Genomic DNA, 17,155 nt, shown 5'->3' on the forward strand with positions numbered 1-17,155 from the left:
TAAAATGCTCAGAGAACATCTCCAATGAAGTCGATGGTAAGAACAAAAGCGAGAATGCGATTGCTAAAGTCAGCGTCATTCCCTAAAATACAATTAAGATAATGAAGCAATTCCAAACATTCTCTATAAACTCAGTGGAATTTTGCAATCCCTAGAATTCTTTCGGATATTCTGTACATGAACGTGTCGAGCATTCAGCTGTATCCCAACAAACTTAACTCGTGGTCAATCGAATATTTTACCAGCTATAATTTTTGATAATGTAAATCATTGTTCGATAAAGATAATTGCAAGGATACAATTTCAATGTGTATTATGTTGTAGAAAGTGTCGCAGTATTCATTTATTATTATATTATTATTATTATTATTATTATTATTATTATTATTATTATTATTTACAGTGTGGTATGAATAATTTGTGAGTAATTTGATGCGACGATGGTGTTCGGAAAGTATTCGCGAGAGTCACAACATAAAATCTGCGAAGAAAGCGGCGTTTAAAAGAACTGCAAAGAATATTAGAGACCTAAATATCAACTTTTAGCAAGAAGAATAATTACAATTTGATCGCTTCTCGACTGTGGCTCTTTCTTCACATCTCAAAGCCATTCACACGCAGCTTCCAAAGAAAGAAAAGATTCGAGTACCAATCACTCCCATCTCCGACTTTTTATATTTTATTTTATTGTAATTTTTTAATGTATTACAGAAATCTGAGAATATAATACTAGTTTTTTAGTTAGTACAAAAATACTAATTACTAAGGGGAAACAACAATATGAACAATTTCATTACATTGTGTTGGGTTGCAGGAAAAGTCATGATGCATTCATGCAACAGATGGTGCTAGTTAATTTTTGGAAGTACTAGACTTATAAGCATGCATGTATTTGCTATGGAGCTGAAGATGCAGCTTCATTCTAAAAATAATTGAGTGATTTGGTTCAGTTTTACAGATTTTACAATTTAAGACGGAAGATCAAATTGCATTTTCGCCATATTTTGTGATTTTACTTCCGCAATCTGAAGAACATGCATCAAGCCTGTGAAAAGTTGAGTAAAGTTTATGATGACAATGTTTTACAAGAACATCAGTACCAATGACAGTTCACGAACTTCGCTCTTGAGTTTGATCTCAATGATGCTCCTCGGGCAGAGAGATCCACCGAGGTTGATGATAAAATAAAGGGTTTGATCATGTCAAACCGACGTTACACGACGACAGTATACATAAGCGAATTTCAAAACATTGTACATCAATCACTCATGCATTCACAACCACCTGAACGAGCTGGAATACGTAAGCAATCTCGATCTGAGTTTCTCATGAGTTCAAACAAGTTAAGATATTTTGAAGACACGCTCAAAAATTCTAGTTATCATTCTACTTACAGATTTGAGAAATGATTAACACAGCATAACAATTGGTGCATAAAGGCTGACAAAGGTAACAAATACGTAATTATACCAAGGGAAACGTATAAGATGATGATTTTGGAGAAGTGCAACGTAGTTCGTAATTCGGATTAGAATCTAACCCTTTACAAAAAGTGGTGACTAATATCAATAGAATCAATACCAAGTCACACATTTTAGATGATTCAGCTAGTAAAGCTCTAAAAATTCCTCGCTCTGGATTAACTATAATTTATGACGTAGCAAACATTCACAAAACTGATGTTCTTATCAAATCTATTATTTTAGGATAATATCATCCCACGTATAGTCGAAACGTTCTATTGGTCCCCAACCGGCTTCCTTTGTACTCAAACAGAAAATTGACCCTAACCGCCCTTATAAATAACACTCCAAATAAGCCATAAACGGCACGTGTTCGGTGTCGAAGTAATACGTTGTTGCCATCGCTGAACTTTAATTATCGATGGATACATTATATAATAATAATAATAATAATAATAATAATAATAATAATAATAATAATAATAATAATAATAATAATAATAATAATAAACACAACAATCATTAAAGGAATTCAGTATAATAGTATGGACAAGGGCGGTCAAGGACGGATTTCTGGGAGTAGCAAAGAAAGATTGTATTCTTTTTTCTCATCGGGCTTTTGCGGCACTGATGCCTTACGGGGGGAGGAAGGAAAGGGGCGAACCACTTAACATGTTTGGTTCGTACAAGCGTTATCGTTATGAAAGTTACATAATATTAACAATATGCTATATTTAAGAGTAATATAAGCACATATCATGAAACTAATGATTGATTTCTTTTTTCTCTTCATTACAACGAATTCAAATTAAATGAAATATTTCAGTTTAACGCCTCAGAATTATGCCCTTCAAGCTAAAGGAGACAGAAGGAGGAGGATGCAATGAAAACAAAAGTAACGAAAAAACTAGATAAATCTGTCTTTCTGCAAAGACTACTGAAGAATCAGTAAGCAAGAGGGTGAAAATTGCAACATCGCTTTCTTTTTCAGCAGGTCAACTGGCAGGCCACCCTCAATTGGAAGGACATGTTGAATTATCCCTACCATGTAACAATGAAACACGCAGTTAACTTCAATGGTGTTCCGCTTCCTTTGTAGCCACCTGGGGACGGTTTTGAGCGATTTTACTTTACAAAGCAGCTATCTGGATAGTTAAATATTTCAACAATTTGAATATTCTTCTTACATACTCGTGAAGAATAGTTAATAATGAAACAACAAATTTGTAATTTAGCTAATACCAATCATATTAAAATGGCGTCAGTTGATGTAGCTGATATATATCCAACCAATCCTTTGCAACTGGTGTTTAAATCTGTAACAGACATTTTGTAAAGTAAGAATCTTAATTCCTTTCAGCTGAATGAAATCCTCACATTCCTTGAATTTTGTTCTGTATATAATATTTTCTCTTTTCAAATTAATATTTACCACCAGATAAAACGTTTACCTATGGGAAATCATTATTACTTTTATTGAGCAATTTGGCACTCCGTATGTTTGAAAGTAAGATATTGAAAGAACGGGTATTAGGTACGGTATGCTATTACAGATACCTGACGATGTAATTTCATTTATTTATTTATTTATTTATTTTTTATAACGATAACAAACGATACTGATTTGAGATTCACGGAAGAAAATGAAAAGGAAGGAAAACTTATTTAATTAGATCCTAATATAAGGGGACATAATATCCATCGTAAGTCCACTGTTGCACACAATATATTCATTACAAATATGCTCATTCCGCAAAGAATAACGCAAATATTTGGAAGAATTTCTTTTTACGTGCCATCCGATTCACCTCTTAAAATATGATTTATAGCATTCCTACAGCGAGTTAAAGTATTTCTATGATCTATCATAATTTAGTGTTACATCTATTATTATTGTTTCTATTTTTCGGTCAGGAATACTGTCCCAATTACAATTAGAGTACACAGTTTTTAGTTATATTATATATACAGGGTGTTTCAAAACAACACCGACGTTTGGGAGGTGATTCCTGACACCAAGATAAGACAAAAAGTATAGACATCCTGGGTGCACAAATGCTTCCTTTCGGAGTTATAGGCTGCCGAAATCATAAAAACAATTAACTTCAAAGGTCCATAACTCCAAAACTATGAGACTTACCATAGTCGGGTCAAGACTTCTTCACTTAGGAACTAGTATGTGCTCTATCCAAATATCTAAGTTTTAGAATCCTGTGATACTTCTGTAACAAGAGTACTTCAAATTATACGCCCGTAGCCAAACTCCCTCTATAAAAATTTCTTTGTGAGGACCTTAGAATTCTGAAACATAGCACACATATTAGTTCCTAAGTGAAGTCTTGACCCGACTACGGTAGGTCCCACAGTTTTGGAGCTATGGACCTTTAAAGTTCATTTTATTCATGTTTTCGGCAGCCTATAACTCCGAAAGGAAGCATTTGTGTACCCAGGATGGTCTATACTTTTTGTCTTATCTTAGTATCAGGAATCACCTCACAAACGTTGTCGGTGTTGTTTTGGAACACCCTGTATATACAGGGTGGTAAGAAACTATTTGAACAAACTTTGGGAGCTGATTCCTGACACCGAAACAAGCACAAAAAAAAAGTCCTCTAGAACTTTGGTCAGTGGGGGATAGTTTCGGCGATATAAGGTGTGTGAGAGGGATTTTCCAAAGGAACGTAGGGATTCCTCATAACCTGGCAAGTAATCCCTATGTTCCTTTGGAGAATTCCTCGCACACATCTTGTGGAGGTTTCAAACATACACTTATCAATCGAGCAGGTATGACTTCGAGTGTCATGTTTTAAACTGCACTCTCTACGTTCCGTTGTTTTTGAATTACAGCCCTGTGAAGTTCATTTTCCCACGGTTCCGGCACCTTATATAGCCGAAACTATCCCTCACTGACGAAAGTTCCAGAGGACTTTTTTTTGCTTGTTTCGGTGTCAGGAATCAGCTCCCGAAGTTCGTTCAAATAGTTTCTTACCACCCTGTATATATAAAGAACACATACAAAGAATTAAAGATATAAAAAATTAAAATGACACTAAAAGGATGAAAGTAAAAATAAAAAAAAAGAAAGGAACATAAAAAATCAAAGAAAATGTTCGTAATATTGGTATTATTGTATAAAATAAAGTTAAATACAGAGTGAGCAGTCAAAGTTTCCTCTTCTAAGACGTGCATAAGTTGGAGGTGTGTGTAATGTTAAAGTGTTTTCCGTTAAGTGATGAAAGCTACATACGTGCACAACGTGCATTCCCCCAACATTTTCGTCTACCGCCTCATATTTCTGTCCCGGAAAAGAAAGTAACTGTTGGTTGAGGTCAGAACTTAAAAAAATGGTAGTGTAAGAAGTGCTAGGACACCCAAGAATGTGGAGGTTGTATGACCTACTAAGACAAGACGTCCTCAAAGATTTGCCCGGTTAGAGAGTGTTGTTCTTGGGATCTTCAATAGGATGAAGAATTTTGCACGATAACTTACACCTAGACCCATACAAAATTCAAATTCTGCAAGGATTGAACCCCAGTGATTATGTAAACAGCGCTGGGTTTTGTGAGCATATGTTATAGCTCATTGAAAATGACCCATAATCCTTAGATGAGTGACCAAGCTAACTTCAATCTCAGTGGCTATGTCAATGAATAAAATTTCTGCTATTGGCCCCATGAAAACCCTTAACAATAGTCCAAGTCACATAGTCTAGGGTCATTAGTGGAAAATTATTCTTGGAAGCAATCCTATTTGATGATCACTCTGAAGTTTTAATTTAAAATTTTCAGCTGTTTCGAAAACATTTCTTTGTATCTTTTTAGTCACTGTTTTAAAATTTTAGTTTGAAAATTGCTGAACTTTGGGACTGTAGTTACGACTTAGTCAAAGGTCATTGATGGAAAGAATTTAGGACTTGGAACCCGATAAGTGATTAAAAGCTTTAGATATGTAACAATTTCACAGGCTGAACTTTCATCACAACTCATACTCTAAGGTCATTAGTGGAAAGATATACTTAGCTTAATCTGATTAGCTGATCGCTTTCAATCTTCGTTTAACATTTTTCAAAAGTTTTAGAAAATTTTTGTCTAACTTTTTGCGATCATTGTTTTTGAATACCAGTACCGTATACTCATTTTACAGAGGACTTGGAAGATGCCATCAATTCAGATTTATTATATAAATGTGTGAAATATCATTATGCTAAAGTTGAAAATAATGCTTCGTAAATCTGTTTGTGTACGTTGGCTACGATGATGGATCTTACAACATCAGCATGACATCATTCACATTCATGACGAAATCATTTTCAGCAAACATCAGCATTTCATTCATCACTTGGAAAATCAGATTTTTGATGATATTCCAGTAAGAGCATTCTGGCTGGAAAGATGTGTACCGCTAACGTTAAAGTGTACGAAGAATCTATATATGCCAACTACTATCCAGTGAATACACTGAAAACGAAACATGTAGTTGTTGGTATAAGTTCTACTTCCTTTGAACCTGTGATAATACTTAGTAAAGCAGAACTCTTTGGTGTGCAACTTGATACTGAAAATTGGAAAACATTGCTTACTTTAATCGATCACAGTAACGATTATTTTAGTGAAGAACTGGATGTGACAACTGCGAAATCATTAGGTGCAGACAATGAAGTAGTGCTACGTAAATACTTCGTGAGAAAATAGTGTTTCTGGGAAAGAAAACGACAATGCATGTACGAGGGGGACCCAAAAGAAACCGGACTGAAAGAGCGCCGCTGTTCCTAGGCATAGTAGAGAGTTTTCCCGCTAGGTGGGTCTAATAGACCTTCCCAAACAGTTGACCAAGCGGCGTCTGCGTAGAAGGTTAACGTTTGATCGCATTTTTCTCAACTGTTCTCGTCTGCCGCCTGCGAAATCGTTATGGCAGATTCAAAGGAACAAAGAGTGTGTACGAAATTTTCTTCCTACTTGGAAAATCGGAAACGAAAACTTACCAAATGCTTCAACATGCTTTCAAGTTGGATACTATAACCGCACACAATTTTTGAGTGTTTTGGGCGCTTTAAGTGTGGTGAGATGAGTGTTGAAGATCATGCTCGTTCTGGGTGCTCTTCATAATTTCGAAACGACGAAAACATTGAAAAAATCTGCCAAAAAATCAACGAGGATCGTCGCTTCATGGTCGATGATATTTCGAAACAGACAGAAGTGAGTTGGAGCTCTTGCCAGAGTGAGGTTTCGCGAATGAGACATGTTGCCGGTAAGTTTGTTTCTCGCTTGCTCACACAGGATCAGAAACATTCGTCTGAATTTGAGCCAGGACTTGAAAAATCAGATTGAAAGTGATTCAAACTTATTGATCGACGTGCTGACGGTTTCCGAGAATTAAACAAAATCTAAGAGGAAAGTGTTTTGATGGTGTAGAGGCTGTACAAAGAACTTCGCAGAGTGCACTGGACGATATAAAAGTTGAAGAGTTCTGAGAGGTGCTTCACAGTGGAGAAGGAGACTGGAGAAATAAATTGCATTTAATGGAGAGTACTTTGACGAAGACAAAAAATTCTGTGAAAAACTTTTTTAGACCAAAAGTCCGATTTCTTTTGGGTCCCCCTCTCGTACAACGAAATATTGTGTACCAGCCACAAAGTGAGTGGAACAATTTTACAAGTGCAACACTGTGTGTGAAACACACTGTTTAAGAGTGTGTGTCGCAGTATTCATTTATTATTATATTATTATTATTATTATTATTATTATTATTATTATTATTTACAGTGTGGTATGAATAATTTGTGAGTAATTTGATGCGACGATGGTGTTCGGAAAGTATTCGCGAGAGTCACAACATAAAATCTGCGAAGAAAGCGGCGTTTAAAAGAACTGCAAAGAATATTAGAGACCTAAATATCAACTTTTAGCAAGAAGAATAATTACAATTTGATCGCTTCTCGACTGTGGCTCTTTCTTCACATCTCAAAGCCATTCACACGCAGCTTCCAAAGAAAGAAAAGATTCGAGTACCAATCACTCCCATCTCCGACTTTTTATATTTTATTTTATTGTAATTTTTTAATGTATTACAGAAATCTGAGAATATAATACTAGTTTTTTAGTTAGTACAAAAATACTAATTACTAAGGGGAAACAACAATATGAACAATTTCATTACATTGTGTTGGGTTGCAGGAAAAGTCATGATGCATTCATGCAACAGATGGTGCTAGTTAATTTTTGGAAGTACTAGACTTATAAGCATGCATGTATTTGCTATGGAGCTGAAGATGCAGCTTCATTCTAAAAATAATTGAGTGATTTGGTTCAGTTTTACAGATTTTACAATTTAAGACGGAAGATCAAATTGCATTTTCGCCATATTTTGTGATTTTACTTCCGCAATCTGAAGAACATGCATCAAGCCTGTGAAAAGTTGAGTAAAGTTTATGATGACAATGTTTTACAAGAACATCAGTACCAATGACAGTTCACGAACTTCGCTCTTGAGTTTGATCTCAATGATGCTCCTCGGGCAGAGAGATCCACCGAGGTTGATGATAAAATAAAGGGTTTGATCATGTCAAACCGACGTTACACGACGACAGTATACATAAGCGAATTTCAAAACATTGTACATCAATCATTCATGCATTCACAACCACCTGAACGAGCTGGAATACGTAAGCAATCTCGATCTGAGTTTCTCATGAGTTCAAACAAGTTAAGATATTTTGAAGACACGCTCAAAAATTCTAGTTATCATTCTACTTACAGATTTGAGAAATGATTAACACAGCATAACAATTGGTGCATAAAGGCTGACAAAGGTAACAAATACGTAATTATACCAAGGGAAACGTATAAGATGATGATTTTGGAGAAGTGCAACGTAGTTCGTAATTCGGATTAGAATCTAACCCTTTACAAAAAGTGGTGACTAATATCAATAGAATCAATACCAAGTCACACATTTTAGATGATTCAGCTAGTAAAGCTCTAAAAATTCCTCGCTCTGGATTAACTATAATTTATGACGTAGCAAACATTCACAAAACTGATGTTCTTATCAAATCTATTATTTTAGGATAATATCATCCCACGTATAGTCGAAACGTTCTATTGGTCCCCAACCGGCTTCCTTTGTACTCAAACAGAAAATTGACCCTAACCGCCCTTATAAATAACACTCCAAATAAGCCATAAACGGCACGTGTTCGGTGTCGAAGTAATACGTTGTTGCCATCGCTGAACTTTAATTATCGATGGATACATTATATAATAATAATAATAATAATAATAATAATAATAATAATAATAATAATAATAATAATAATAATAATAATAATAATAAACACAACAATCATTAAAGGAATTCAGTATAATAGTATGGACAAGGGCGGTCAAGGACGGATTTCTGGGAGTAGCAAAGAAAGATTGTATTCTTTTTTCTCATCGGGCTTTTGCGGCACTGATGCCTTACGGGGGGAGGAAGGAAAGGGGCGAACCACTTAACATGTTTGGTTCGTACAAGCGTTATCGTTATGAAAGTTACATAATATTAACAATATGCTATATTTAAGAGTAATATAAGCACATATCATGAAACTAATGATTGATTTCTTTTTTCTCTTCATTACAACGAATTCAAATTAAATGAAATATTTCAGTTTAACGCCTCAGAATTATGCCCTTCAAGCTAAAGGAGACAGAAGGAGGAGGATGCAATGAAAACAAAAGTAACGAAAAAACTAGATAAATCTGTCTTTCTGCAAAGACTACTGAAGAATCAGTAAGCAAGAGGGTGAAAATTGCAACATCGCTTTCTTTTTCAGCAGGTCAACTGGCAGGCCACCCTCAATTGGAAGGACATGTTGAATTATCCCTACCATGTAACAATGAAACACGCAGTTAACTTCAATGGTGTTCCGCTTCCTTTGTAGCCACCTGGGGACGGTTTTGAGCGATTTTACTTTACAAAGCAGCTATCTGGATAGTTAAATATTTCAACAATTTGAATATTCTTCTTACATACTCGTGAAGAATAGTTAATAATGAAACAACAAATTTGTAATTTAGCTAATACCAATCATATTAAAATGGCGTCAGTTGATGTAGCTGATATATATCCAACCAATCCTTTGCAACTGGTGTTTAAATCTGTAACAGACATTTTGTAAAGTAAGAATCTTAATTCCTTTCAGCTGAATGAAATCCTCACATTCCTTGAATTTTGTTCTGTATATAATATTTTCTCTTTTCAAATTAATATTTACCACCAGATAAAACGTTTACCTATGGGAAATCATTATTACTTTTATTGAGCAATTTGGCACTCCGTATGTTTGAAAGTAAGATATTGAAAGAACGGGTATTAGGTACGGTATGCTATTACAGATACCTGACGATGTAATTTCATTTATTTATTTATTTATTTATTTTTTATAACGATAACAAACGATACTGATTTGAGATTCACGGAAGAAAATGAAAAGGAAGGAAAACTTATTTAATTAGATCCTAATATAAGGGGACATAATATCCATCGTAAGTCCACTGTTGCACACAATATATTCATTACAAATATGCTCATTCCGCAAAGAATAACGCAAATATTTGGAAGAATTTCTTTTTACGTGCCATCCGATTCACCTCTTAAAATATGATTTATAGCATTCCTACAGCGAGTTAAAGTATTTCTATGATCTATCATAATTTAGTGTTACATCTATTATTATTGTTTCTATTTTTCGGTCAGGAATACTGTCCCAATTACAATTAGAGTACACAGTTTTTAGTTATATTATATATACAGGGTGTTTCAAAACAACACCGACGTTTGGGAGGTGATTCCTGACACCAAGATAAGACAAAAAGTATAGACATCCTGGGTGCACAAATGCTTCCTTTCGGAGTTATAGGCTGCCGAAATCATAAAAACAATTAACTTCAAAGGTCCATAACTCCAAAACTATGAGACTTACCATAGTCGGGTCAAGACTTCTTCACTTAGGAACTAGTATGTGCTCTATCCAAATATCTAAGTTTTAGAATCCTGTGATACTTCTGTAACAAGAGTACTTCAAATTATACGCCCGTAGCCAAACTCCCTCTATAAAAATTTCTTTGTGAGGACCTTAGAATTCTGAAACATAGCACACATATTAGTTCCTAAGTGAAGTCTTGACCCGACTACGGTAGGTCCCACAGTTTTGGAGCTATGGACCTTTAAAGTTCATTTTATTCATGTTTTCGGCAGCCTATAACTCCGAAAGGAAGCATTTGTGTACCCAGGATGGTCTATACTTTTTGTCTTATCTTAGTATCAGGAATCACCTCACAAACGTTGTCGGTGTTGTTTTGGAACACCCTGTATATACAGGGTGGTAAGAAACTATTTGAACAAACTTTGGGAGCTGATTCCTGACACCGAAACAAGCACAAAAAAAAAGTCCTCTAGAACTTTGGTCAGTGGGGGATAGTTTCGGCGATATAAGGTGTGTGAGAGGGATTTTCCAAAGGAACGTAGGGATTCCTCATAACCTGGCAAGTAATCCCTATGTTCCTTTGGAGAATTCCTCGCACACATCTTGTGGAGGTTTCAAACATACACTTATCAATCGAGCAGGTATGACTTCGAGTGTCATGTTTTAAACTGCACTCTCTACGTTCCGTTGTTTTTGAATTACAGCCCTGTGAAGTTCATTTTCCCACGGTTCCGGCACCTTATATAGCCGAAACTATCCCTCACTGACGAAAGTTCCAGAGGACTTTTTTTTGCTTGTTTCGGTGTCAGGAATCAGCTCCCGAAGTTCGTTCAAATAGTTTCTTACCACCCTGTATATATAAAGAACACATACAAAGAATTAAAGATATAAAAAATTAAAATGACACTAAAAGGATGAAAGTAAAAATAAAAAAAAAGAAAGGAACATAAAAAATCAAAGAAAATGTTCGTAATATTGGTATTATTGTATAAAATAAAGTTAAATACAGAGTGAGCAGTCAAAGTTTCCTCTTCTAAGACGTGCATAAGTTGGAGGTGTGTGTAATGTTAAAGTGTTTTCCGTTAAGTGATGAAAGCTACATACGTGCACAACGTGCATTCCCCCAACATTTTCGTCTACCGCCTCATATTTCTGTCCCGGAAAAGAAAGTAACTGTTGGTTGAGGTCAGAACTTAAAAAAATGGTAGTGTAAGAAGTGCTAGGACACCCAAGAATGTGGAGGTTGTATGACCTACTAAGACAAGACGTCCTCAAAGATTTGCCCGGTTAGAGAGTGTTGTTCTTGGGATCTTCAATAGGATGAAGAATTTTGCACGATAACTTACACCTAGACCCATACAAAATTCAAATTCTGCAAGGATTGAACCCCAGTGATTATGTAAACAGCGCTGGGTTTTGTGAGCATATGTTATAGCTCATTGAAAATGACCCATAATCCTTAGATGAGTGACCAAGCTAACTTCAATCTCAGTGGCTATGTCAATGAATAAAATTTCTGCTATTGGCCCCATGAAAACCCTTAACAATAGTCCAAGTCACATAGTCTAGGGTCATTAGTGGAAAATTATTCTTGGAAGCAATCCTATTTGATGATCACTCTGAAGTTTTAATTTAAAATTTTCAGCTGTTTCGAAAACATTTCTTTGTATCTTTTTAGTCACTGTTTTAAAATTTTAGTTTGAAAATTGCTGAACTTTGGGACTGTAGTTACGACTTAGTCAAAGGTCATTGATGGAAAGAATTTAGGACTTGGAACCCGATAAGTGATTAAAAGCTTTAGATATGTAACAATTTCACAGGCTGAACTTTCATCACAACTCATACTCTAAGGTCATTAGTGGAAAGATATACTTAGCTTAATCTGATTAGCTGATCGCTTTCAATCTTCGTTTAACATTTTTCAAAAGTTTTAGAAAATTTTTGTCTAACTTTTTGCGATCATTGTTTTTGAATACCAGTACCGTATACTCATTTTACAGAGGACTTGGAAGATGCCATCAATTCAGATTTATTATATAAATGTGTGAAATATCATTATGCTAAAGTTGAAAATAATGCTTCGTAAATCTGTTTGTGTACGTTGGCTACGATGATGGATCTTACAACATCAGCATGACATCATTCACATTCATGACGAAATCATTTTCAGCAAACATCAGCATTTCATTCATCACTTGGAAAATCAGATTTTTGATGATATTCCAGTAAGAGCATTCTGGCTGGAAAGATGTGTACCGCTAACGTTAAAGTGTACGAAGAATCTATATATGCCAACTACTATCCAGTGAATACACTGAAAACGAAACATGTAGTTGTTGGTATAAGTTCTACTTCCTTTGAACCTGTGATAATACTTAGTAAAGCAGAACTCTTTGGTGTGCAACTTGATACTGAAAATTGGAAAACATTGCTTACTTTAATCGATCACAGTAACGATTATTTTAGTGAAGAACTGGATGTGACAACTGCGAAATCATTAGGTGCAGACAATGAAGTAGTGCTACGTAAATACTTCGTGAGAAAATAGTGTTTCTGGGAAAGAAAACGACAATGCATGTACGAGGGGGACCCAAAAGAAACCGGACTGAAAGAGCGCCGCTGTTCCTAGGCATAGTAGAGAGTTTTCCCGCTAGGTGGGTCTAATAGACCTTCCCAAACAGTTGACCAAGCGGCGTCTGCGTAGAAGGTTAACGTTTGATCGCATTTTTCTCAACTGTTCTCGTCTGCCGCCTGCGAAATCGTTATGGCAGATTCAAAGGAACAAAGAGTGTGTACGAAATTTTCTTCCTACTTGGAAAATCGGAAACGAAAACTTACCAAATGCTTCAACATGCTTTCAAGTTGGATACTATAACCGCACACAATTTTTGAGTGTTTTGGGCGCTTTAAGTGTGGTGAGATGAGTGTTGAAGATCATGCTCGTTCTGGGTGCTCTTCATAATTTCGAAACGACGAAAACATTGAAAAAATCTGCCAAAAAATCAACGAGGATCGTCGCTTCATGGTCGATGATATTTCGAAACAGACAGAAGTGAGTTGGAGCTCTTGCCAGAGTGAGGTTTCGCGAATGAGACATGTTGCCGGTAAGTTTGTTTCTCGCTTGCTCACACAGGATCAGAAACATTCGTCTGAATTTGAGCCAGGACTTGAAAAATCAGATTGAAAGTGATTCAAACTTATTGATCGACGTGCTGACGGTTTCCGAGAATTAAACAAAATCTAAGAGGAAAGTGTTTTGATGGTGTAGAGGCTGTACAAAGAACTTCGCAGAGTGCACTGGACGATATAAAAGTTGAAGAGTTCTGAGAGGTGCTTCACAGTGGAGAAGGAGACTGGAGAAATAAATTGCATTTAATGGAGAGTACTTTGACGAAGACAAAAAATTCTGTGAAAAACTTTTTTAGAACAAAAGTCCGATTTCTTTTGGGTCCCCCTCTCGTACAACGAAATATTGTGTACCAGCCACAAAGTGAGTGGAACAATTTTACAAGTGCAACACTGTGTGTGAAACACACTGTTTAAGAGTTGCAAAACAAATGTATTTCTTTGTTTTGAAAAATGTGTAATTCATCTCGTTCAACATTTATGTACACTGTGTGAAGCTTATCAACACTAATCGTGGATACACGCTTATACTGATAATCACTTTATTTCTGACAATATGGACATTGATTTTCCATCTATAGATATTGTCATAGACTTCAGAAGATTGCAATTTGGATTTAAAATATACTGTAATGAAAATCTGGTACAAGAAGTACAAAATAACCTACCATGTAGTAATATGTATTGATTATAGCACGACCAACCAATAATACAGAAGTGTATAATTAAGTCCTAGAGAACTTAACTAAATTTTGTTTTTTGACAAGTTCTAAAACTTAAGAGGTGGTCGTTTGTATCCTTCCGAAAGTTAAGATGGGTGAATTAATGTACCCATATCTTATGAAAGAGAAGACCTTTATACTCGTCTATATAACCATATAACATGATGAAGCCTCAGCAAAGAGGATAAAATAAGTCAAAACTTAGGAAATGAACATTTTTGACTTTTTTTTTTTTTTTTTTTGTAAAAGGGAAAAAAAGAGTTACATAACAAACAATGCCAAATTTTGTTTTGGCAATTTTCAAAATTTAAGAAGTGGTCCTCCCCAAAGTTGAAAGGCTGGGCAAACGACCCACTGTCAAAATTTAGAGTGCTTGTCATACGTACACCTGGACCATGGAACCTGAGCCAGGGATCGCAAGGTGAGCCAAAGTCACTATCCGTAAATACTATTAAAAACTGTTCGGTGATGGACCCAAGGCGCGAACCGCCCCTTTCTCTTCTCAAACTTCCAAAGGACAGTTATGCGACTCAAAATGATTTTTATTTTCTTCTGGTAAGTTTTCTCTATTAATCTGAAACGTTCCTAGATTTTCACGATTTGAGGAGGAGGAGGAGGAGGAGGAGGAGGAGGAGGAGGAGGTGGTGGTGGTGGTGGTGGTGGTGGTGGTGGTGGTGGTGGTGGTGGTGGTGGTGGTGGTGGTGGTGGTGGTGGTGGTGGTGGTGGTGGTGGTGGTGGTGGTGGTGGTGGTGGTGGTGGTGGTGGTGGTGGTGGTGGTGGTGGTGGTGGTGGTGGTGGTGGTGGTGGTGGTGGTGGTGGTGGTGGTGGTGGTGGTGGTGGTGGTGGTGGTGGTGGTGGTGGTGGTGGTGGTGGTGGTGGTGGTGGTGGTGGTGGTGGTGGTGGTGGTGGTGGTGGTGGTGGTGGTGGTGGTGGTGGTGGTGGTGGTGGTGGTGGTGGTGGTGGTGGTGGTGGTGGTGGTGGTGGTGGTGGTGGTGGTGGTGGTGGTGGTGGTGGTGGTGGTGGTGGTGGTGGTGGTGGTGGTGGTGGTGGTGGTGGTGGTGGTGGTGGTGGTGGTGGTGGTGGTGGTGGTGGTGGTGGTGGTGGTGGTGGTGGTGGTGGTGGTGGTGGTGGTGGTGGTGGTGGTGGTAGTAGTAGTAGTAGTAGTAGTAGTAGTAGTAGTAATAATAATAATAATAATAATAATAATGATGATGATGAAAAAAGATTATTTCATTTGCTTGAAACAAAATAAGAACAAATATTTTAGAAGATACTAAACTATTATTTTTTCGATTCAATATGTGGATGCATTTGCCTTCGGTCAAATCCATAATTGAGTTGAGTATCTCTACAAGAACGAATAAACATATTACAGTGATCAACTATACAGTAGGAAGTCGAAAATCCGAACTAATTGGGACCACAGGTAGTTCGGAGTTTCGAAAATGACCAAGAAAATGCCGTTTAGGCTTAAATATACTGTACGGTATATTCTTTCATCGATACAATGGTTATACAGTACATACAGAAATTACAATACCGTACGTAAGGCTACTTACATTTAATGTTTCTGAAGAACCTGTTCGTACACTAAATTACACTGTTCTTGTAACTCACACTTAAAACTTAACTTGTATAGCCTTAGGAAAGTAAAAATATGTATGACAAACAACTACATATGAATGAGCTTTTGTAAAAACACTGACTTTACACATCGCCGACGGACAACCCTATTTTTTGTTTATCGTTAGCGCTAAGACAAAATGTAAAAAGCTTCTAGGGACCGCGTTCGGATTTTGACATCTTACTGTTCTTTATTTCTTATATGCTTTTAGTCAACTGGTTCCCGGACTAGCGGGTTAAGTGCCTCTCAGGACTCGAACCAAACACATTTTTAGTTGGATATCTCTTCCAAACGATGCATACATTGATTTTTATAAGCCTACAAAACAATTACCATAATTAATCCATTTTTACCATAATTACCATTTTTAATACCACAATTACCATTTTTACCATAATTAATCTTCTACAAGCTCTAAACATACAAACAACGTACGCAACAACAATAAAAGTTGCACTCACAATATTAAGTATATGGCGCAGTTTTTATGATCATTACTCAATGATCTAGCCGATCATCAACTTCTTTACCTTATACTTAGTCGTGGATGACCACTATTAATGTTATTTAAAAAGTACAACCAAGAGTTTTAAGAACGAAACTCAAGGTAAATTTACAAGAGCTTCGCTTGCTTAACTTAATGACGAATATTGCTAAGTACAGAATAACTAGAAACTACATATTCGAAGTTAAAATTATTTATTAAAATGCTTAAGTATAAATTAGTTACCCTTTTTAAAAGCATTATATGTATTCCTTATTTTAGACCCTCATAATTTTGAAGTATAGAATATACTTTACATTTAAAAATATGGAAATATGGAATAAACCTTACCTTGCAGCTTTACTCAACGTACTAGAGTTGAACTCACTTGTGTCTATATCTAACTGCTTTGCATCAAGAGTTACTAAATTATTTTCCTGTAAATTATTTAAAAAAAGATCGTTACAAAAATATACAGTACAAATCAGTAATAATGGGAAAGAACACTTGTAAACTTAATTTATAAATATCTGACAATGAGTAACATGAAATTAAAAGTTACTTTACATAACAACATTTCCAAGAAAAAAGATATTGTTTAGAATATTCGTAATTACGGAATAAAAGATTTAAAAAATGAATAAAAGTAAAACAAAGATTTGAACTGAATTATAATGATTAATACAGAACTGATTTATTGCGTTGAACAAAGAATCAAGTCATTCTGTACAAATGATGACTAATATTCAATCATGCACACTGTCATTTTCA

At 35.9% G+C, this 17,155-nt stretch overlaps 1 protein-coding gene across 2 annotated transcripts in view; it reads right to left on the reverse strand.

Moving 5' to 3' along the window:
* pbl (epithelial cell transforming 2 pebble) overlaps positions 1-17,155 on the reverse strand; it is a 286,114-nt gene that overhangs the window by 23,061 nt on the left and 245,898 nt on the right. For both annotated transcript variants that reach the window (XM_081769346.1, XM_081769347.1), the window contains one exon: positions 16,736-16,821. In XM_081769346.1, coding sequence (XP_081625472.1) covers positions 16,736-16,821 — 86 coding nt within the window. The remainder of the gene's footprint in view (positions 1-16,735; positions 16,822-17,155) is intronic.

This window comes from Thermobia domestica, chromosome 8 (genome assembly GCF_964235325.1).
Source record: "Thermobia domestica chromosome 8, izTheDome1.hap1.1, whole genome shotgun sequence".
NCBI classification, from domain to species: Eukaryota; Metazoa; Arthropoda; class Insecta; order Zygentoma; family Lepismatidae; genus Thermobia; species Thermobia domestica.